This window comes from Amblyomma americanum, chromosome 4, assembly GCF_052857255.1.
Source record: "Amblyomma americanum isolate KBUSLIRL-KWMA chromosome 4, ASM5285725v1, whole genome shotgun sequence".
Taxonomy (NCBI): Eukaryota; Metazoa; Arthropoda; class Arachnida; order Ixodida; family Ixodidae; genus Amblyomma; species Amblyomma americanum.
The window spans coordinates 212352836-212377709 of record NC_135500.1 but is presented as its reverse complement, the minus strand read 5'-3'; the positions used below and the strand labels follow the sequence as shown (position 1 = coordinate 212377709).

General features: G+C 43.8%; 1 protein-coding gene across 5 annotated transcripts in view; it reads left to right on the top strand.

Moving 5' to 3' along the window:
* LOC144129261 (sialin-like) overlaps nt 1-24874 on the top strand; it is a 44490-nt gene that overhangs the window by 17271 nt on the left and 2345 nt on the right. For all 5 annotated transcript variants that reach the window (XM_077663277.1, XM_077663279.1, XM_077663278.1 and 2 more), the window contains exons 3-10: nt 5662-5867; nt 7384-7620; nt 12312-12495; nt 14243-14373; nt 15055-15204; nt 15917-16049; nt 20058-20213; nt 24564-24649. In XM_077663277.1, the coding sequence (XP_077519403.1) occupies nt 5662-5867; nt 7384-7620; nt 12312-12495; nt 14243-14373; nt 15055-15204; nt 15917-16049; nt 20058-20213; nt 24564-24649 (1283 nt within the window). The remainder of the gene's footprint in view (nt 1-5661; nt 5868-7383; nt 7621-12311; nt 12496-14242; nt 14374-15054; nt 15205-15916; nt 16050-20057; nt 20214-24563; nt 24650-24874) is intronic.

Sequence of the window (24874 nt, the reverse complement as noted above, 5' to 3'; positions counted from 1 at the left end):
TTTTTATTTTTTGTAGGGCTTTTGACCTGTTTGATCTTGAGCCTGTGCTGTGCCACTTGATGGCAGACTCAAAAGCAGAGGGACATGAAATTGCTTATTGGCGAGTAACTAACGGTCATGCCTTTGAATATGAGCGAGAAGCATCTTTTTTTTAGTTTTGTTTCTTTGCTATTCTGTAGCCCATTATTATCATAACTTTTCAAGTCCAGTGTTCGATGCATTACTTTTGGCGCGTTGATGTTCTACCCTTTCTCAGCAATTTACAGGCTCATCATCCACATTATTTTTTTTACCATTGCCCACGATACCGAATGATTCCGCCGTCAGTTTGTGCATCGGGTGTACTGAAAATACTAATCTTCACATAGTTACCCTCAGATTTCCTTCACAAGCCAGCATTTCAAAAGAAAAGTTTGGAGCAATCTGTTAGATACTAAGCTCAGTGACAACTTCTTGTGGCATGGCGGCAGCAGCTGCATAAAATCTTGCTCTTGTGAGGGAGGAAGACTGTTATCCACGGCTACAATGCAGCCACCTGCCGGGAAAAATGATGTGCTGTGTGAGACACGAAATTCTACCTCCGAATGATACCGACTCGCTGGGACTTTAGAAATCTAGAAAAAAAAAAGAACCACAGGTGTGCACTTTCCTACTGCGAGATTACGGAATACAAAAATAAGTATTATTTCTTGCTCGTCTAAGCACAAGCCGTAATCGCTGGACGCTTCTGACAGATTTATCCAAGAAGACTTGCAGTGCTTATTTCGCTCCAGTATTTCTTTCGGTATGTTTTTAACTTCCGCCCCTGTATAAACGTTTTATTCGTGGGTACGGTCCGTTGACACGGTTTTCCTTTTTTCAGCGTAGAGGTCGACATGGAAAAAATAACAGCTGCTTTTCAAACGTTCCTGTGAGCGTTGTGACGATCTTTCTTTTTGTTTCTTTCACGTGACGTGAGGGCCGAGGGAGAGTTGCATTCTTTGAGGCAGTTACAAAACAACAGAAGCGTCGCTCAAAAAAGGAACTCAGAGCGTGGCCCAGTCCGTAAACACGCCCCTTAGGCCCCTTTTTACCTCCACCCTTTAAATCATCTTTTAAAATCGTTGCAACTTTTGCTTTTGGCTATTAAGGGCATATTATTTTTTCTCGTCCAGCATCCTACAAATTCCTGTAGGCCTGCGGAAACTCCGACTTTGAGTTGGCAATGTCAACTGATTTCCGACTCTTACATGTAACAAGGTCAGCACAGCATTCCTGTAATGAAGAGTGTAATGAGGGTAAAAATCAGGAGGCATTGCAGCTCTACCATGTGACCCTATAAGTCGGGTAAAGAGAGGCATAGACTTACATGGAATGCTCTCCGAGTGCTGAAATACAGGGCAATAACCAGTGAACTTACAATTCAACCTATTTCCAGGACAAGTTCCATTTAGTACTGCGATTCGCATTGCTTTGCGCGTTTCGGCGACCATAAAATAAAGTGGCAAGTATTTTTAATGGTGTTTACCCAAGGGCCATCGAACACATAACCGCTCTTTTAAAAGTAACGACAGAGCATTGAACTGTACTGAAGCTCATGTTGAAATGAATTCGAACTTCGAACGTCAAAATTTGTACCGAACAAGAAATCACAAGGTGTAAGCCGGTGCGCGTGCTTTCGTTTGAGGTTGGAGTGCGTCTCTGCTACTGGCTGTGTCAGACAAATTTATATCATGACGTGCGAGTCGCTGCGTAGTGCTCGAGTCTTTCATGCATGTTAGCGCAAACAATTCTTCAAGGAAAGTGCTAACTATTCTCACCTGTGCTTCCATTAGTTATAGAATGTATGAAAATTGCTATTTCACTAGTGTAATCACAATACCGCACGTAGCACATACACAGGAGGTCAATGTTTCGTTGGAGGCCGACAAGCTATTGTCGGGTATCTGTGCCGTACTGAACAGCCACTCAGCTGATAACGGTTTTCGGCCAGGCAGATAGAAAGAAAACGAAGAATAAACGCGCCTGGCCCTGAATGGCCTTCAGATTCGTGAGTGAGGAGGGGGAGGGGGCGAACGAGGGCTTTGACCTCAAAACTGTGAGTGTACACTGCGTGTATGGCAGCTGCAGTGATGCATATTTTCATTCGCTCGCTTGTGGCTAAAATTTTCGAAACAGAAAGAACATGGGACCTATATTGCTACGATAGGATCGCAATTACCTTCGAGTCCCAATTGTCAGCCAACGCCTCAAAAACCAGAAGCAAATATCGAACAAGCGCGCTCTAGTTGGTCTGGATATTATTCATTTCTAGGCGTATTCCTAACTTTAATGCCTGTCGTTCCACTCGACTCTAATTCCACTTCAAAGAAGCAGCTTGCACATATTTCGGGTGCGTCCCTCTGTGGGCGCCTGAACGTGCGAGACGCGTTCAGCGCTCGCAGTCTTTCCTCGAAAAGAGCAATCGTATTCCTTGTGCGGGCCGCGAAGAACGTGTCGCTCCTCACTGTACTCCCCTTTATCTCGTAACCGCGACAAAACTACTCGTTCTGGCCGAACGGAGTGGGCCGTTATTTATAGAGCAAACACCACGGGACAAAACTAGTGGCTTCTTTACCGTCAGGCCTGCACGCCCGAGGAAAAAGGACCGCCTGACAAGCCCACGTTTAAAATGAGGCCGAAGAGAGCTCCGCAACGTCCACAGATTAAAGAGCTTGCTCCGAGAACACTTCGAGCAAGGAAAGCTTGTTCTGTGGTACGTGTCGGTTAGCTGCCGTGAGAGCTGACGCGGGCAAAACCTACGTCCTCTTTCAGTAAGCGTGGAGATGCGATTTTGATCGGTCGGGAAATCAGATTTTTTTTCTAGGCACAAACATCAGTGCACTTATAATAACAGAAAGAAAAGGAACGTTACCCTGCCTCAAACCTTTCCTGCTTCCTCACTATGCGTGATAGTGTAAAGGAGTTTCAAATATGTTGCCGTGAATTTACGCCCTAAGTATAGGTCTCCATCCTTTAAAACGCGTCTGCTAGAGTCGCTTGTACTGTCGCTCCTTGCACCCTTATTCTTCGAAACTTTTATTTAATTCTTCATGAAAGGAATACAAAGCGGCACCTTTTTTGTTGTTTATATCTATGATGCGGCACTGCGCAAGCTGAATCAGCGCATGGTCTTTTTTTTTTTGCTGCAATTAATAAAAAATAGTTCTAGGAAACATTACCGTAAGAGCACACAAGAGCGGATTATAGGCTTTAACGTGGGTGGGGCAAGTCTCATCTAATGCGGGAAATTAATTTATCTTCAAAACATTTTGGAATTTTTCTCTCCCTAAATGCAGACGCTTGTCCCCACGCTAGAGCATACTTTATCTCAAGAACATCGGGGTCTAACAAAGCCATGATTATTGCAGAGGGTCACTAAATGAGGTGGAAAAGGCTTTTGCTTTGTGTACTTTTTTTAAGGATGGAATTTTTGCTACATTGAACCGAAATTATCTTGCCCGGCGGCCTGTTGTCATAAAAATGTGAGCTTCAGTATGTTTTATTGCAACATGTATAAAATGTTGCAAAGGGACACCGAATTATTCTATAGCTTTGCTGCACTCATGGATGACGTCAAACGTCAAAAACATTTTCCATTGTGCAGGAAAGCTGCTTTAGATAAAAAAAAAATCTTCTGTCAAATTCGGCTGGCGGGCTGCAAGAGTCGTTGGGTGTCTGAAATATGCAGATTCTGCTTTGCAGATTGCGAAAGTTTCCATTTTTCACCTCCTCTTTTCTTTTTCGGTAGGAGTATAGCTCGCTGAAAAATTCGCTGCTCACAACAACGGAACCAATTTAGGACACATTAATTGCATTTGAAGAGAACGAATTGTATTCTTTTTATAAGCACTGATATCTTATTCACAGACCTTCCGGCGGGCATCAAAAAGGAGTTAACGAATGAATGGTTCTGAGATCCATATTCGCGAAATTAAGTCGCCTTCAAAAGGAACGCATTCTGCATTTTTTAAAAACATTTTTCAGGCTACGCTTATACGACAAATCCGACAATGTAAGTGAAATACATTTGAAGTTATTGGTTTTTATACGATGCTATGGCGAAAAAACGAATAGCTGCAAGAGATAGGATAACGTTTCAGAGATTTAATTTTCCGGTTGTACGCGTTTCAGAAGAAAAAAATTTAATTATTTTACATGTCTTGCCCAGGATTGCCATCTTAGTATGCACTATTATTTTTATGTGTGAAAATATTTGGAGGTATTCTGTGGGCCCTAATCAAGAGTTGGCTCGAGTCGGCTATGAAACGTGTCTTGTTTCTAATTTTCAATCCATCACATTTAACCTCGGTCGCCGGGATAATTGAGTACATCGTACTGGCTGAGCATATGGCTGCCAGAGCTAAAGTTGGATCCCGGTTTCCTTGCATGAAACGCTTGTAGTACCCATCGGAACAAGGTCTATTAAAACCTCGCCGGCAAGTACTTGCGAGTCACTTTGTTCACGAACACACGTGGTTTCGTTGGCCTTATCTTAATGCTACCAGCCACTCTATGCTGCCTGAAGTATGGCGCTTGAAGTTAGGTTTACTGTGGTTGTTTAAAAGTGCTATATAAAAATAACATATTTTAAAATCAAGAACGTCTTCATTGCACTGTTGGTAAATAATGTAAACACCTTTTCCAATGGAACTGCAGTGTATGTCTTCTCCGAAATTTACTTCCAGGCTCTGCAATGTATCCACAACAGTTCTAAACTTTTTGTCATAAGCTTTTAGCAGAAATTGTGATGCACTGCATGTACACAACTGGCGGTCATCAGCTCATGCATGTCACATTGGTTGTGACAACGCGTGACTTACTTAATGACGACGTACGCGTCGCCTCAAAGCCATAGTTTGTAGCCTGCTAATAATTGGGGACCGTAATTAAACGTTCAATGAAAGCTGTCTGAAGCGCAAAAGGCAAAGCATAGACATTGCTTGGAAAGGCGCGGATAATAATTCGATGCAACACGTGTGTTTGAAATGAGGCGCGGCGTTTGACGTGCCCGCATCAGTATGGCTCGTGTATTTTTTTCCGGCATGAAATAGGGGAGACGATATACATTGTAAATTTTTTAACGCCATTTAGGTTTCTCTGACATGCCCCGGACCGTTTGTTCGCAGACACTGTTGCGAAACTATTCCAATTAGTAGCGTTGACTGCAACTGGCAGCGATACATTAACTTTCAAGATGAGCAGTAAAACGAAGCTAGCGCGCCTTTTTCGCAGTAGCTATAATATACAGACAGCGTTTAATATAGTGGCTTTTCGGCGGCCTAAAACAATTTAGAGCCTTCCCCATACGGGCTTTGGCATCTCAATCTACATATCGTCTTATTATGCTTTCATCGATCCATAATCATCTGATTACTGTATTGCAACTTGAACCGATTGCTTCCCAATGATTCGAAGTACAATCCAGGCCTAGAATAAACCACTGGAAATGACTGTTAATATCACATTGCTTTCATTATGCTAATTGTTGCCTACAATAATTAAAGGGGTCCCATCGCATTTATCAGACAGAATTCTCGGATTGAGATTTTCTTCTGCGTAAATAACGCTATGTATAGGGCGGCTGGTTAATGCGTACAGATACTGAAATAATTGTTTGCAAACATTTTTTTTCCTTTTCAGACTTCATACCATGCCGGCACATTTTCGTTCTCATGGGGTTCCTCGGCCTTTTGAACGTGTACTCTCTTCGTGTCAACCTTAGCGTCGCGCTTGTTGCCATGGTGAAAAGCGTCGACTCCGGGGACAAAAACCACAACCACTCGGAATGCTTCTACGGTTATGCCAATGGAACGGACACGTATGCGAACAACACGGAGCAAAAGGCGGTGAGTTTTAGAAGCGACTGCAAAAGCAGATGGTTATTTTTTCTTTAATTTCAATACCGTGCAACGAGCGTTGCTGCTAAGTACTCTCTACCACCACACGGGAGTAACACAGGCTTCTAGAAGCACTCGTTTCAGTCTACCTTCTTCAAACCAGTTGCGATACCGAAAAGTGGCCCCGTTCACGTAATTCCTGCCTGAAATTCATGCGTAAGTACGGACGAAAATGGTATGGTAATGATCAGGCGCCGTGCCAAGTGGTCTCTGGCAAGTCTTAGCGTGTTGTATCAACAACGGATCTCCACCTGCTGTTCACAGAGCTAAGCCAAATCAGCAAGCCACGGCGGGTCGAGCATTGGAAAAACCGTCCAGTTTCGTGCATTGCTGCGGTTGTTTAGGATGCACTGTCCTGCCAACTGTTCCAGCCTGTCTTCGCTTTGTAAGCCGTAACAGGGGTGCCTAAGTTATAAAATTTATTTGTTTGCATTACTACAAGTTGAAAGAGTCTTATTTTTCGGGGTTTCTAAATGCGATAATAAGTGATAGAGCGTTACAGAAAATTTTTACTTTCTGATTCCCAGCTTTCCCAGCATTGCGAGTATTTAAACTACTAATATAATGTCAGCGTGTTATCATATTTTTTTTTCGAAACCTTTCTTTATAGATTTGTCTACTGCCGTGTTTTTGTCTGCTAGCCGTAAAAAAATATATAAACTATACATTGGGTTCTTTGCGTTGTTTGTCTTCGGCAACTTCTATTTAATAGTGTGTGTCGCCAGGACGCAGGAGTTTCTAGAAATTACATCATAAATCATAGGCAAGACAACAGAAAAAGTCGAAGACTGTAGACTTTAGCAACTGCCGAGCGCAAAATGCAGACAAAAATTTCATTTAGCGTGCGTATTGTAGTTCTGTGCTAAAATACGCAAAGTGGAAAACACGAATCAGAAAAGTTTTTACCGGTGTTCGCTTCGTTGCAATGAATCATTTGTCTTGGTGTTTACCACGGCATTACGTAACGTGCTCCCCTAATGTCAATAATAATAAACTGGCTAGCTCTCGTTCAAAATATGTAGGAACGTTGCATGCAGTTTTTCTCTTCCTCTTACAGCCCCCTTTCTTTATGGAAACGAAGGTTCTTGTACGTCTGTATGACGGAAACAAAATCAAAGTAATCATGCTCATCTTTGAACTTCCAATAAAAGTTAAGGTACATGTATATGCTCTGTGTGGTTATGCGATGTATGGATTTGATCACGAAATCGCGGGTTCGATATCTATCGTGGCTTCCGCGTTTCGGTGGAGGCAAAATGCCAAAAATGTCGGGATGCTGAAATTTAGGCGCATGTTAAAGAGCTCAACGTGATCGGAGTTAACCCGGAGCCATCCACTACGATATGATCAGTAGTCCGCAGAGTTCGTGAATTAACGCCACGAGGCCCCTATGCGTGACCACTCGGAGCGGCTTAAACGTCGCCAGGAGCCCCGATTTCCCGATTGCTCTCTCCGTGGCGTGCAGGACACGGGCGAGTTCGAGTGGGACAGCTACACCCAGGGCATAATCCTGGGCTCCTTCTTCTACGGCTACGTCATCACCCAGCTTCCCGGCGGCCGCATCGCCGAGGTGCTGGGCGCCCGGTGGATGTTCGGCCTGGGCGTGTTCCTCACCGCGGTGCTCACGCTGGTCATCCCCATCGCCTCCAGGGCCCACTACGGTGCGCTCATCGCCATCCGCGTCATCCAGGGCCTCGGGGAGGTGAGTGCCTGCAGGCCTGCTTCCGCCTCTTCTCTACCTCTCCCCAAGGCGATCGATCTTGGCGTAGGCGTGATTTGCAAGGCTATGTTATGGACGCGCTGTTCGTTGAGCTCGGTGTCGTGTCTTGAAGCAGGATGTATTGGAGCTGTGTGGGATTACAGGTTGTGCGACGCAATTTAGCCAACTAGGGCTTCAGCGGAAGCAGGATGTATTGGAGCTGTGCGGGATTACAGCTAGTGCGACGCAATTAAGCCGACTAGGGCTTCAGCGACGCTCTATTTAAAATTCTTTGCGCGAAGCTTCAAGGCCCACAGAGAGTAGCGGACTAAAGAACGAGAAAATCATAAAGGGGCAACGTATGCTTGTTTAAGAAACAAACACGAGTTAATGATATATTTGCTGTATTCAAGATGAGCAAATGGACATGAGCAGGGCGTGTAATGCGAAGGGAAGATAAGCGATGGCCTTTTAGGATAAAAATGTGGGTCCCAAGATAAACTAAACGTAGCATGAGGCCGCAGAGAGTCAGGTGCATAGATGATGGGATTTGGAAATATGCGGGAATAAGGCGGCAGCTGCTGGAACTGGACAGAGCTGATTTGACTACAATGGGAAAGCCTTTGTCCTGCAGTGAAAGTGGGTAGTCTAACAGTGATAATATTGATATGGATGCGGAGTTCATCCATTTGTTTACTAAAACTGGATGTGTAATTTTTCTTTCCTTTTTTGTTTTCTTTCTGAGGCCCCTTAAGCTCCTATTGGAAAGCATTGCCGTACCTTTGAAAAGCGCCAGCTTTTCGACGACACCAAGACAGTCTTCCGCGCAAATACCGAAGCGCTTACGCACATGCTCCAACATGGGGAGATACACAGGTGTTCATGCGCACACGTGGATTCTTTGGGAGCCTGCTGAGGTTGAATTCCTCTGGGAACTTGCTCCATAATGCGAAACATTTCGGTATGCCAGTACCGCGTTGTTTCCCGACACGCAGAGTACCCACAGCTGTGAGTTGCTATAGCTGCGAGTACGGGTAGCTACAGTAGTAAATACGCAGAATCAGCCCGGCGAAGTGCAGGGTAAAATTTTCAGGCACAAGCACGTATTAGAAGATCATGGTCTTAGGCTGTGGAAGCCAATAGTGCGCGTTAACTGTATGGATTATAGACACCTAACTTTATTGCGTGGTTTTGTTGCGTGTTATTCGCCTACAACCACTATATAATTTCTAAATGAATTTCTTCAAGCGCTCGTCCCGTCCACCTAAATTTATGCGCTTTGAGCCGTGTGTTGCGCATGAAGTAATCCAACTTTAATCCTAAGCCAACTAGCACTGAGGCAAACGCTAAGAAAGTTCAGTTGTGGCCCTTTTTTAACGGTTCCATCAGCGACTCACTTTCCCAGCATTTCACTCAGAGGAAGCCGAGCATCAGGCTTGGGGAAAGCTTGTACACATTAGAAAACCGGTGAGTACCTGGAGGGCAAGGGGTGATTCAACCCATCACCTACCGCACCCGAGGCGGATGCTCAAAACGCTTGGCCGCATACGATGTTACATATAAAATCATCGAATTTTTCCATTAGAGGTTTCATAGCTGAAACTCGCGTTTCAAATATATTAAAGCCAGTGCATCACAACGACCAGCATCAGTACGCATTGCTTCACTATCCACGTATCCAGTCTCTTCAGAACATCATTTGCAGAAAACCAGTCTGTGTATTTGTGTGCGAATGTACGTTTGTTGGTGTTGAACCCAAGTTGCATGTTGTAACGTTATTTCATTTATTAAAGCACAATAAAACCTGCTGGAGAGATCTTATAGACTATATTTTTTTAACTGTAAACCTAAGCACAGAGAGAGAGAGATAGAGAGAGAGAGAAAAATAAGTTTTATTTTCACCCGTCAAAAGGTTGATGGGTATGCGAGGCGCCGATCGGTCCCTGCCATATACCCTCCCCCTGAGCCGTCGACCGCGATCTCTTGGATCTCAGCAGTGGCAAGGGCTAGACGGATGACTTCACGTTGTTTAGTTTCGTCCTCGTTGTGAAGCAGTGCCTCCCAGGACTCATCCGTTCTGTCAAGTTGTCCAAAGCTCGGACACGTCCATATCTTATGGATCATGTCCGCTATGCCCTCGCAACGTTTGCACCTGGGGCTGAAAATCTCCAGAAGCACAGAAATGTGCCCGATATCAAAACAGGTACTGATTTTTCTAAAGACTTTCACTGGGACTGTGTTAAGAGTCCTAGAACGCAAACAGGCTCTTTCTTGGCGTCCTTTTGCACTTGAATAGAAAAGATTTATACGGGAGATCGAAAGATTTGAAGATTAAGTTACAAATTTAATGCCCCTTATTTAATGCGGCCGTTATAGCCTGAGTCACTTTGGGACGTTAAACTCCGTAAACCACGAACCTAATCTAACGCCTTAACCCACGGGCCTTTAAGGGTAAATAAATTATGATGATTGAGCTAACGGGCAAGCGAATCTAACAGCGAAGTTTTAAAACCAAGATACAAAGACAAAGAAATTGTCGCAAAGAATGAAGGACGTTCGCAAGGTAAAATTCGTGCAAATAGAAAAGCCAACTGCGTTTCTTTCGTGGATAAGATGAGGCGAAATACTCAAATACGCTAGTACAAGCATTTATTTCTTTATAATGCTTACTTTCATAATCTGCTAATTAATACGGTGCTCAAACTCTAACGTCTTCAATACTTTGCCATTTTCATATCTGTGCTAACAGAACACAATTTTGGAAGTATCACTGTAGCTGTTTGTTATTCTGTCTTCTTGGTCATGTAGTCATAAATCAATGTTTTCTCTATATATTTCTCCTCCTATACAGGCAGATTTCTGGCTACGCTGTCGTATTTTGTTACGGTCTTTGAGTGGCACTTCTATCTGCATTTATAATGAGAATTAGTCTCCACTGCCTTCTGTATAATATTGGTGTCAAATGTTCGAAACAGTGGTGGTGCCACTTGCGTGCCCAAACCAAAAAACTGATGTGCGCAATGAATGCTGTGCAGAAAAGTACGCACTCAGAAATTGTACACATTTTCTACAAAAACTCTGTGGGCTTTTTAATGTTTCCTTAAGCATTTACATCATGCTTTACTGTCATTTTACGAAAATGAATCAATTACTTTTGTATACTTTATGTTCTCTAAACCTATAAAAACTTTCAGTCTCGCAAGTGATGCCGACATACCCGAACGTCATTTATTACTAGGTTTGCGTTTGTATATTGCGTTACCTAACCCCGCACTACGACAACTAGTAACTTGAACCCGACCTTTGCCCCGTTAAGGCATCTTTTGCACTTGGCTGTAGAAATTTTCCGTTTTTGTAAAAAATGCAAAGTGAAATAAAATACGCGGCCATCATTTCCAGTTTCGTGCAATAAGTTCTTTTATGGTACCGTGCACGAGCCTTCATCAGCCGTTGGTGTCGAGTTTCATCACTTTTACATTTTATTCTTTATCTGATTCCTGATCGCTTGCCTGACTTTCCTTTTTCCCTATTATTTTCCTATGTGTTATCAAGATTTCTTCACATAACAATTGAAACAGCATAGTGCAGCCACGTGGAAAACGTTTCAGCAACTTCAATGCACCATGCCTTGTGTGGCTTTAGCAATGACCAGCTGGATCCTACTTATACTATACCTTTGATAGCCGCTAACTTCCAACAGTTGTTCATGAAATCCATAGTATTACAAGGAGGCATTAAAATGCTCGCAGGGGAATTATTCAGTGCACAATCCATTCTCAACCAGCACTACTTAACCTCTGTAATTGAACCAGTAGAATTTCATTATGCGCTTCACTGTAGTCATATTCATCACTTTCAGCAAAACCCAATATTATTTATTCTTCTTTCCTTCCTTTTCCAGGTTCCATATTGTGATGCTCAAAATCTTGTCTAAACGTGATACTTCAGGCCGTTCTCTTAAGTTCTCCAAGGTTTATGGTTTATAGGGGTTTAGCGTCCAAAAGCGACGCAATAAGCCACGCAATATTAGCCAAAGCCACGCAACATTTAGCCAGAGGGCTGTGACCCTCTCGTAGACGAGCCTGGTAAAAAAGAAGATTGGTTTGGTTTATAGGGTTTAAACGTCCCAAAGCGACTCTGGCTATTAGAGACGCCGTAGCGAAGGGCTCCGGAAATTTCGACCACCTCGGGTTCTTTAACTTGCGCTGACATCGCACAGGTCACGGGCTCCTAGAATTTCGCCTCCATTGAAATTGACCGCCACGGCCGGGATCGAACCCGCGTCTTTCGGTTCAGCACCCGAGCGCCATAACTACTGAGCCACCGCGGTGGCAGTACTCCTAGGACTAACGGTTTCCCGTTCATTTGAGAGTAATTTAATGCGTACATTAATGTAGATATGACTTAGATTCTTGCAGTACACTTAATTACATTGAATGCGTCTCCAAGTCTGAGGCATTCGAGATGGGAGCGAAAACTCAGACGTGCATTCTAGACGTAAACATTTTCCTGCTGATTTATCAGTAAACATGCACGTTAGACTATTTTTACATATATCATCGTTTCTGTTTTATCGTTTCTTGGCATAGATTTATTCGTCCATTGTTTCATGTCAATTTAACAACCGATTCGAATGTTTAGTTATCAGACGAACGCCTTCAACTGCATTATTTCATACTCTTTTCATCCTGCAGGGAGTGACGTACCCCGCGATGCACTCGATGCTCGCGCAATGGTCGCCCAAGTTCGAGCGGTCCACTGCCACGGCTTTGGTGCACGCCGGAGCGCACGTCGGAGCCATGGCCGCACTCACCTTCTCGGGTTTCCTGTCAGCGTCTTCCTTTCTGGGCGGCTGGCCAGCAGTCTTCTACGTCTTCGGTAACGATACCGTCCAAGTAGTGTGTCTTCGTGTCTTAGCGAAGAGCCCAAAATTGCTCGTTCTATCTCGTCATCGACAGTAGCTCCAAAGCATCGAATGGACTCTCTACGAGACATGCTCAGGAGTGCACGGGGCAGCCGTGACCACTGTGGGGTCACCTTACTGATGTCTGAAGGGGGAATATTATCGGTAGCATAGGCTGTGCACTTAGCGTAATGGGTATTTAAGAAAGGCCCCTTTAGTTAGCTGTACCACTGCGACCACTCTGCAATCGACGAAGCTGTGCAGCATTTTGGCTGCTAAAATTGCCGCCTCGCGGTTTGTGCCTTTGCACAAACGCGAACAGCAACTGTTTTTTTTTTTTTAGAGGAGGGATGGTAAACTCCTCCTGAAAGAAACTGCTCATGAAACGAATTATTGATTTCTCGGAACCGTTTTTTTTTTTCGACCCTTCGCGTCAGTTGTGTTGTGAAATTGGACGTCCCTGTTAAAACATTTGCACGATTTGCGCAGTTTGAAAAAACATTAGCTGACCAGCTGACGCGCCGGCGTTCATTTGAGCGTTACTGCTGTCCCAAGAGACAACTTCAAGGTTTCTTGAACGTCTTTATTTTGTAGTAGCAATAAATTTCGAGCTCAATGTGTTCTTACCAAAAAATCATTTTTTAAAGCGCAAAGTGAAAGAATTTTAAAACTGAAAACATGCCAAATCGGAATTAAACTTCAGAGCCTAAGGCTGCGAGTTGCGTGGCGTTGCAAGCATTATCGGCAAAGTTCTCGCCTGCGGCTTCAGATCACAAAACGTGTGGCTGTTAACGATGAGCTCACAATATTTCATTCAGAAAGCTTGAAACTGAAGCAACTCGAGGGCGCTCCTTCTGACACAGAAAACGCGTGTTGGCCTCTGAGATCGCCTGCAATGCGGAAGAAGGCATTTTGGATTCCAGTTCAAGCGGAAACTACGCAGTGCGGGTGTGTAATATGGCTAATAGATCAAGGCTCAGATGATGAGCACGAAGAGTAAACATATTATTAAAATCGATTAACTCTGAACGCCTCCGCAGTCGCCCTTTATATATATATATATATATATATATATATATATATATATATATATATATATATATATATATATATATATATATATATATATATATATATATATATATATATATATATATATATATATATATATATATATATATATATATATATATATATATATATATATATTGTTTACGGTAATCCGCCAAGATGGCGTAGGTTTTCAGCGGTTGAACAATTGTTGTTCCTTCTATTCCTTCCAAATTGCAGTTAGCTTATTTTCTTATTTACACAAAATAGAATCTGTATTTAATGTCTTTGCTACGTCGTTATTCAACATCAAAGGCAAGGAAACGTCAACGCGCACCTAGGGACAGTAAATAAAAAGTTATTGCAAGCAGCAGTTTTGGCAGTTTCGTGCACGTTTGCCTCCTTTATGCATTCAAGAATACACTGTTTTGTCTAAAGAATAAACAGGTACAAACCGAATACGAAAAATAGTGGTTTGTGTGCCCATTAGCCAACGTTCTAAACAAAAGCACGTTTACTTGTCTCACTGAGGCGCATTGGGGCAGTAATCAACTCACTTCTGGTCAGCGGTTCTTTTTGTGCAGAGTTTTGTGCATGCCAAAAGTAGCGAATTCTATCGTATTAGCAAAAAAGTAACAATGACTAAAGATCTTCTTTTTACTCCTATTTCAGGGTTCCTCGGCTGCGTTTGGTTCGTATTTTGGATGTTCCTAGTCTACGACAGCCCTGAAGAGCACCCTCGTATTACTCAGGAAGAATACGACTATATTATAATCAACCAGGGCGACGAAAAAGTACAAAAGGTAAAAACTAAGACCTAAATATCTTCTACAAAGCTTAATGAATGATCTTTATTTTATGAAATATTCACAAGGGGAATGAAGTGATAAAGGACATTTGTGATGTTATGAAGATTATTATTTTGGCGTTAGGGTTCTGCTTTCCGGATGTCACATATGCTGGAGCAACTGTTTTAAGACGAATCTAGAAAATAAAAATTCCCTGATGTGACCCCGCAAATAACTGGCAACTAGGAAAAGAAAAATCTCAAAGCCGACATCTGTACATACTAACTTTAGGAGGCGAGAAAGTATCAGTAGCAAAAATCTTCGTGAGATCTAGCTTGTACTTTTTTTTCTGGACAGCAAACTCATCGTCCAGTTAGGAAAAGAAACATTCGTATGTACGAACAAAAACGGAATGTCTCACTCATAAGCTCATCGACAATCAAAGGCCGAAACAAGTGATCGTAGACCCTGAGAATAATTTTCCTCTTGCTTCGTATTTTGATCATGTGCCACGAAACGGTGGACAAGTATCAACTCAGGTTATTGGAAACGCGTTTTCGCCTCACGTTATTTCGCGTTGTCGGAAAGAGTCCTCGCTCGTAGCGCAACCCTCAGGAGCCGAGGATATGTTACAGACAGCGCAACCGAGTGTAGGCTGTCTACGTAATGTCTAACTGCGTTTGTTCTAATTTTCAGAACCTGAAGATTCCTTGGAAGCCAATTGCAATGTCTAAAGGACTTTGGGCTCTCTCTCTGGCTCATTTTGGATCAAACTGGATTTATTACACATTCCTAACCATAATTCCTTCTTACTTGGCTACGATCCTTCTATACGATATCAAAAAGGTAAGGGAACTCCATCCCGAATGTTGCTGGTCCTCAGGTGCTGAAGGCTAGCTGACTGTCAAACTGAACAATGCATATGGTGTATTTAATTTGGACTTTAAAATCCAAATTTCAACTTGACTTCAAATTTAAGTTTTGCAAAAATTAAGTACTGCTTAGGGCTAAAAGCCTTTACTAACGTTTTCAGTATCAGGTCGTATTACGCGCCAGAGCGTGACAACCTGGGTGGTCTCCTTGTTCGATAGCGGCTGTAACGTGAAGCGGGTAAAACTTGCTGGTAACGCATCTTCGTTTGCCCAGCAATCTGGAAGCACTTATCCAGAGAACAAGATATAATATAGCTCACATGTACAGATAACCTTGCGATGGATACGAACTGATAACAGGCAGGGGTCTGAAGAGAATGGTGCATAAGGAACCTCAAGTGTAAGAGATAACACAGTAAGGCTGACATGAAAATAATAGGCGCAGATAACAGTGAGCCTTGAATCAAGAGGTGTGGGTGGATAGAAGGGCAGGTTGCGAATTGGCAGCATGGGTGTGGATTCCGCGAACAGGGAACAGCTGTTAGTATGTGAGCTGTCTTCAGGGGAATGAGGTGCAATATACATCACGTGTGATGATAACATCGAGCTGTTGATCGATGGGTGTGGATGTGGTTTAACTGTACAACAGTTTCGCTCAGTGCTTGTGGCGCAATCCTATTTTCCAGAATGGCCTCATCTCTTCGCTCCCCTACCTCCTCACCACAATCACCAGCTGCCTGGCAAGTGTCTACGCTGACGTGCTACGCAAAAAAGGGATCATGAGCACCACAACCATCCGGAAACTCTTCAATACATCCGGTTAGCTTTTCCCCTTCGATACAATCCACCCGTGCTGATCAAAAACCAATCAGCCATGAACGATAAAAAATGGTCTTCGCTCCAATGTCGTGATAAAATGCAGATACAAGATGCAGAGGGCAGTAATTTTTCTTTCTTGCGCTTTAGCCTCTAAGGAATGAGAAACAAGGTCTACTGTTTAACCTAATCTGCACCAGCCCATTACTCTTTATTTTTCTAAGCCATATTCATTGCCTCAAGGGATAAAGGGGATGATTACTTGAATCAAAATATGCTGGCTACTTCGGTAGTTTATTCCTTGCTTCCTTCGGTTTAAAGCGTGAAGAAGCCTAAGTTGTCTGTGCGAAAAACTTTTGTCATAAGGACCGATATCCCCATTCAACATTAGCCCATTTGCGTTAAAAGTTGTCTAGCCTCTGTACATTAAGCTTACTTTTTTTTTTGTTACCCGGACACCGTGCACACCACGGCGACAAATCTCACTGACTGCCAAAGATGAAAGTTAAGCCGACAGTCTTTCTCTACAGCCACAGGCTAAACCAGCAGAACATACTGCTTCTTGAAATTAACAGAAAATTCTCTACGCCAGAGCATTACTGGTAGTGTTAGAAGTCAGAAACAAGCATAAAAGAAGAACCTGAAAGTCCTTTTCTAGTCACATAATACATATACAGTGTGCTTGATTAACTTTTATGCTGGCATCTAGAGTTACTATCCGTATTTGGCAATGAAGTCTAAATTTTTGAAGAGAAGAGTGAATATGTATAAGAACAATGAAGTAATAGAAAATATGCGTAAGCAGGGCTGAAATATAAGTCATAATGCGCACGAAGCTGTCGGGTTAACGTCGTGGGAACACTAACAGCCGTGCAACATGGGAGCAAGTCACTGTAGTATATTGAAAGGTTTTTTCTGTCAAGATATAATGAAGCCAAAAAATTACGAAGGCAAGGCACACTCTTAAGAACTATACAGCGTGCTGGTGTCGTCTCCCCGTCACTTGATTGCACTGATAAGCATCAGGGTAAAGCAAGAATAAGTGTTAATAGAACATTACCACCTTCTAGGAAACCTTTACAATCCGACTGAACAGATCCGCTAGCACAGGTTTCTGCGTCATATACTTTTCATTATTATTTTTCGGTTTGCAGCTGACGAAGTGCTTCCTTTAAATCCATAGTAGGGACAGTGGAAGGAAACGTTTGGCGAATTTAGTTTGAACGTGTCGTATTGGATGGACTAATCTAACACACTTTTCAGCACCTTCTTTGAAATTGCTGTTCACTTTTCCGGAAGCGACGGTAACCTCTTTGCGTTCATGAAATTTTTTTGCGAAAGAATTTTATATGCTTGCTTAGCCCCAACCATCTCTCCAATACATCTGACCCTGACGCAAGTGAAGTATATGCGTGAAACTGTTGCGTGAAAGTTTTAGTAATCGGGATGGCTGCTAGTTTTTAGTTCGCAGGTTATTACAGAATTGAACGTTAAATGAAAAGCGGCGCGGTGACGATGGCTTGAGAAGAAGTGTAAATTTTGCCTCTAAGTTCCTGACGTGTTGGAAAGTGTCGGGGCCCTGTTCTTAGTCTTCATTAAAACACGACACATTACAAAGCCTGTTTTGCTGCAAGACCGAGTATCTTTCACCAACACCTTATTTCAAGAAATCGTTTGCATTACGGGATGGCTTTCATTTGAAATTTCTCCGTAACGTCCGATCGCTTTATCTTCTCTCAGAAAGTTCGTTTTAAAAGAAGTTTATTTTTGCTTCTTTTTCTTTGCTCTCACAGCTAATGTAACTGCGCTGTTGTGTGAGACGGTATCAAGCAGGTTTCTTCGCATGTATGCTATCCTAGGAATTGCAAAACAAAAAGAAAGAAATGAACCTAGTGCCCTTGAGAGTCAGAGGGTTTTCCGTGATGATGATGCCGCTTACGTAACGTGTGCTATAAGAGCGTCTTTTCTTCTGTGCGGCATTTTTTTATTCATACGGACTTTTTTGCTCCATGAGGGCCTCCTTAATAGATCTTCCATGAGACAGCTCAAGTAGTTAGTGCAGCATAAAAAAATAGCAGCAGGGTGGCTTGCTGTGCCAAGTGGTGCATAGTTCACAGAAAAAAAAACTGCAAAAAGAACGCACTGACGAGAGAAAAAATACACAAGGAACACACTCCAGCCTCAGTCCGTGGGTATTTTCATGTGAATGCGTTCCTTTCCGCTAGTTTTTTTCCGCGGCCGACGCGAAGAAGTTCCGAGTAAAACAATAGGGAGAGTACGCGTGTTATCTCCGTTTCAGAGAAGCCTCATTGTGCTAGAAAACGTCTTCGGTCATGTACGACACGCTGAAAGTCAGAGGCAGGTGTCAAATGGGCTACACAATAGGTACACATGCTGCGTCTATTACGTTCTTCGACGCATGAGCTCTGCCTGGAACGCCACAGGAGATATTCGCAGCAGCTAATGAGTGATCACTGAGCTGTCAACAGATGGAGCAAGGTTTCACGCGGCGTTCATTTCCATTCGTGCTAACGTCATATAAAGCAGCAGTATTTCTGTGATAATAAGCTTGCACTAAAGACGCCTTATATGCGTACACTGCAGGTAATCTGAAAAGTGACTGAATATGTGTGAATATAAGTCAAAGTATTAAAGATTTTGGCGCAGTAATCACTTTATATGTTGTGTTTTCGTCGTTTTGCACTGCTAACAGCAATCTACTTCCTTTATACCACGTGCCCTATAGCGCGACGTCCATAACAGGTTGTAATGAAGGATAAAGTGTGTTATTAGACGCTGACCTCCATGAGATAGTCATTTCCAAGCCCCGCGTAGCAAGTTATAGTTGAAGGCAATGCTCAGACCGGAAGGCTGACGAGTTTGGAAATATTATTAATAGCCGACAAAATCATATCTGCCTTTACTGAAACAAAAAACAGCGTTGCATTTGAAAACATTCCGCCGTGGTTTACACAAGAATGAAAATCCGACATTCTAACTGTATGACTAGGTTTGGATGCTCTATATAGTTCACGATTACATTTAGGTGGGTTCTTTACAGATCTGTTTACGTAGGTGTTTGTAGAAACACTGCCACCGGTCGATCGTGTAGTCCCGGGAATAGCATTAGTAAGCGGAGACAGGAGAACAGCTTGGGTGCTGCCATTTCATTTGGTGACTAGACACTATTCCGTACCGGCATATAAATAGACGTGCGTGACGGTCTGCACCCCGCGTTGCTTTACTTGTCCTCTCAACATCGCCAGCGTGCTCCGTTTAAAAATGATAGCTTCATTTTATCAAGCGCAGCAATCCCTTTGTTTTTAGTTCACGGCTGTTTTAAAACGTCCAACGAACAAACGTAACAAACTAAATTTAACCTAATAGTCCTTCACAACGCGGTTGCTTACGGGTAGGCCACGCTCCGGCTTGACTAGTTCAGCCGTACTGCTCGAGAAAGTGGCGCGAACGCTAAGACGGACTTTCAGTTTATAGCCTTCATTTGCCGCACGTAAAAAAACATTGGAAGCCTGCCCTCATTAAGTTTTCTGTCTTTCTATTTTATGCTTCTAAACGACAAAACATTAAAGCATCAGATATAAGATCAGACTACTAGCCTGATCCTATCTCCTCTTCCTAACGCCTCTTCCTATCTCAGCATTAAGACAGCCGCCATTTATCTAACATCAAAGCTCCTTATAGCAGTTGTAGAGGAGTAGAAGGGATGATTCGTGTTTAACTGTGGGACTCCCTGGCAAAGCCTCGTCGTTCCACCACCAATAAGTAGTGGATATCAGCCTAAGGCTTAAACAAGGCGGCACTACACTGAAAGGATGACCGCCTCTGTATTGCGAGACACCCAATATAACCCTTCTTTGCAAAGCGATCCGATGTGATTCGTACCACGACTGTTCGGGCTAACCAGCCGGGCTCTATTGCTCGAGCCCTGACGGCGGCCTCCTCTGGCGCGAAGAGCGCCGCCTGATTTGTCTGTGGCCTTCCCCTTCGCAGCCGCCGTGGTGCCCGCACTGTTGCTGATCGGGATGCCGATGGCCGGATGCGACCGGGTCTGGTCCGTGGCTCTCCTTAGCCTCGCCGGGGCGGCGCTGGGCGTCCGAGAAGTGGGATTCATGGTCACCCACATCGACATGTCGCCTGATTTTGCCGGTAGGCCTTGGCTGACTCCGTGACACAACACACTGACACGTGGACAGCGCCAGGTCCGAGTGCGGTACCGCACGAGGCGATATTGCGGCCCCGAACAAATGCACCGCCACTTCGGCAGCCTTTGATACAGGATGCGCGGTGCTTGGATGTTCTTTTTTTTTTCTCACGCGACGACCACTCGGCGATGAATTGTGAGCTACTCGTTCTCGTTCGGAGCTGTCCAGCTGCCTTGTTAAGTCGGTGAGCCGCAGATATACTAAGGGCAGTGGGTATCAGCACAAGTTTTTGGCTGCCTTCATCGTTACCGAGGGCAGTTCCAGGTTAAGTGAAGGTCGTATTGCTTAAAGCGCGTTCACATGAGGGCAATTATGATTGGTTATAACAGGTTATGATAGTGTGAAAGAAAACTGGAGAAGCGCGCAAATAAGCCTAAAAGCATCACTGGATGCGCATGAGACAGCTGGTCCATTCTCTCCGTCATTCGGGGCACCAGCATGTTTTATTACCGCAGTTATATTTTTCTGTTTCTGTCCATTACAAAATGTGTTACAGTAAACTCCTTAATTTTTCTTTAACAAAGGATTGACTCTTTCTATTCATTTGCTGAACTATTTATTTATAAGCCCATTTATTTACTGAATATCATGATTATCACACCCCCGTGCCCGTCAAGTTGAGTTCACTTATCTGTCCCTTTCTGTAGCTGCTGCAGTGGCTATCGTAACACGTGCTTCGCTAAGAGAGAAAACCTAGAAATTAATGTAATCGAAACTTTGATGCTAAGTCCTCAACATTAACTGAGGAAATCACATTTAAGAGGATATCTGTGCCCTTGTTCGATGAGACAAAATACGAAAATGTTTGCGAACAAAACTTTCTCTGTACATTATGGAATGTCAGATGGTCTAAGTTTTTTCTGAGCTTCGAAGTACTGTGCTTTTCATACTGCGCCCATGGATAGCTGTAAAATTATGGCGACAAGTGCATTTCATTCTGTAAACTGCGAAGGTTCAGATTTGTTTAGATATTAATCTTCACACACCATGCAGCACAAAAAAAAAATAGACAAATGCGTAGCACAAGTTACATAGTTTGTGAATTCACTGCGCAGTTTACGCCAGTTAAAATAGGCGAAAATGCTTCTTCTCCAGCCCGCATTTTAAACTTCCCGGTTTCGAACCGACCGCGGCGGCTGCGTTTTTATGGAGGAAGAACGCTAAGGCGCCCGTGTGCTGTGCGATGTCAGTGCACGTTAAAGATCCCCAGGTGGTCGAAATTATTCCGGAGCCCTCCACTACGGCACCTCCTTCTTCCTTTCCTCTTTCACTCCCTCCTTTACCCTTCCCTTACGGCGCGGTTCAGGTGTCCAACGATATATGAGACAGATACTGCGCCATTTCCTTTCCCCCCAAAAAACCAATTATTATTATTATTATTTTAAACTTGCAAATCTTGAGAGCTCAATATTTCGGTCTTCGTTCGCGTTGCACATAAAAAAGTTCCAGAGTTAGCGTTAAAAAATGTTTGAAGTTCACTAAATTTGTTAAAGGAAGATGCTCTTCACAAGTACTGCCATTTTAATAGCAATATATTAGAACCGTTTTGATATAATGCACAACGTCTGTCATGAAAGACCTCCTCCCGTGTAATCTTATCCCAAGTCTGACAGAAACTTCCAAAACACGAATAACAAAACGGTTAGCCTCCTGCTGCTCCATTACTGAACTTTGTTCTTCATGCTCTCAATTTATTCGCGAGGACCGTGTGTATTTAGTTTGCTTGCGGAGAACAAAATTTTTTGTTCAGCAAGTTGCTGTTTCGTAGTATGAATAAATAGACGCTTTACTGCCGTCATTGTAGAACCACAGAGCGACGACCGACAGAAAGTGATGGCAGGCATTTTTCTTCGTACAGGCACACTACACTTTGTTGAACACGCCTTGCTGCGTTCGTCAAATAAAATGAATTTTGAAGAAGGGGAAGCAGCGGCATATGTTTCACTAATCGGTGAACACCTGAACCGTGCTGAGGGGGACGAGACGAAGGTGGGAGTAAAAAAGGAAACAGGTGTCGTAGTGGAGAGCTCCAGAATAATTTCGGCCACCTGGGGATCTTTAACGTGCACTGACATCGCACAGCGCACTGCTGCCGCTTGTGTTTCGCCTCCATCGAAACGCGGCCACCGTAGCCGGGTTTTAACCTCGGTCCCCCGGCTCAGTTGCCGAGCGCTCTAACCACTGGGCTACAGCAGCGGGTAGAAGCAGGAGGAGGAGAAATCTTTATTGTGTTGTGCGATTTTGGGACATCTTCAGAGATGTTGTCTCCTTGGTTGTATCCCCAGAAGTCTTCTCTGTCGAGCTCGTCCACTCTTAACCAATGGTCGGTTGCCCTCAGTCCAGGGCTCCGCTGGCCGCTGCCGCCCGTTGAGCTTGCTGTATCAGACCTGGTTGGTCTTAATTTAGGCCCGAGGTGGGAATTGAACCATTGCTTCACCGGCTTGGAGCCGGGCGTACTATCCACTAGACCATCGTTACAGAAAGTAGTCCAACGCTTAAACTACCTAACGCTTAAACGCTTAAACTTTGCCCTATGGTTTCCAGTAAGCGAGTTAAGAAGTCCTGTCTCATCAAACATCAAAAAAAGTTCACAGAGTGTACTGCCAATGTGGTGTACGAGATCCCTTTGACGTGCGGCAGAGTTTACGTGGGACAAAGAGGAAAATGTTTTAATGAGCGCGCCCGTAAGCACAATGTGACCTTGAATAGCAAGACGGGAGGTAACCTTTCTATACACTGCAGCCAATGTAAAGATTGCCATCCCAAGTTCCACGAAACAAGGTTCCTAGCCAAGGCACAGGACAAGACTGAAAGAGAAGTCATTGAGGCCTTTTACATTGACCAAAGAAAAGACAAATGCGTTAGCACGCCTTCTTTCCTTCTTTCTAGAAAGGAACTATCCTTTTTAGATGGTTTCGTCTTGGTTCTTTTCTTATGTTTTTTTAGCAGTATTCTCTTATTCTGCATTCCCCTATGTTGTTCCGTTTTTACAGTTTTTTATGCGCCTTTTACACGCCGCTTTAGGTGCCTTTTTAAGTTTCTTCTTTTACATATGCCTCGTGTTGTTCCTTACGTTTTCTCTGCTCATGTTTTTGTACTTCATATCAACCGTTATCTGCTCATGTTTTTGCACTTCATATCAACCGTTATCACTCTTTGGTCACCTGTTGTTACAATTAGCTTTTCGGTCTGCATGATGAGCTTTGTTACGCCACGTGTTTTTGTTTTTTGTTTTTTTGTTTGCCGCTGTTTGAAGTTGTTTGCCTCTGTCATTCATTTCGCACACGCTAACCCCAGCAGATATAAAAGAGCGTCTGGCATCCTTTCCTGTCATTAAAGTTGTAAGTTGCGCTTCTGTCCTCTGTCTCCAAGTTTCCTGTGTACGTCCTGTTAGCGCACGCTGTTTAATAATAAACTACCTACAAGCCAGGTTTTCCAGGTCATCCCATGCACATATATGCCCCACGGAAGGCTTGCCATTTGGTTACTGCCCGCAGAAAAACGATAAAAGTGACGTTGTTGACTTGGCCTGCGGCTCTCGAGAGAATGCTATAAACACCCTAAGCTGCGCAAACAGTCGACAGTGGTTCACATGCGCCCTTTACTGTTTGCAGGGACTGCTCTTTCTCCTTTCACGCTGATCGACGAGGCGTTTGCGACGCTCTTCGTGCGGACGTTTACGAACGGAAATTTTGCGCAAGCGATAAGGGGGCAATAAGCGAGGCGCCGCAGATGCTTCGAGCGCCTGTCGCGCCGTCAGCCGCAGCACATTTCGGAAACGTTCCGTGCCATGTCGCTCGAGCGGACGTCTCCTTGCTTTCCTTGTTGATTCCTTTCCTTCTTGGGCTGCGAGCGTCTCCGTGATTGCCAGAGCGGATGCCGTTCTATCGCGGACCCCGGTGGCAAACAAAGCCCGCTTCTAATTTCCGCTCGCTCCTGGAAATGCGGTTTGTTAGTTTTGTACTCTCACGACTGAGGGAAACGCGAGCTTGGGCGCGTGTCTCCGGGCTAGTTTCTCCGGGGAATTCCTCTGGAAATGAGTAGGATGGTGGCATTCGCTGGAAACACAATACACGTCCGTCCTCTTGAGACAAAACCCTCACGGTCCCGTTAAAAACATCGGCGGACGAATGAGCGATGGATCGTAATTAAGAGGAGAACGCGTTCACTTTCAGAAGCAGCAGAATCTGAGGAAAATATGTAAAATGCAGCGGCGTCTTCCCTTTCACCAGTCGGTACATACAACCAGTTAAAGTGCAATGATGAACTTGCCAAACTTATTTTTGTCCACCAGGAACACTGCTTGGCATCACCAACACTATTGGGAACCTGCCAGGGTTTCTTATGCCATACGTCGCCGGAGTGTTGACCAGTGAAGAAGTAAGTATTTTAAAGTTTCTTAGCACGCTGCACCATTTTATAAAAATGAGATACTACTTATGTGCCTCTAATTAGCAGCTTCAGATTAATTAGGCATTAGGTTTACATTGTGCGAATTATCTCAGCTAGGGAGAGTTCCAACACGTACTGCTGATTACCGGCGAGGAGGAAGGCCGGCAAGCAGCAGAACACAAAAAGAGAGTTAAAGCATGCTTGTATGGGTAG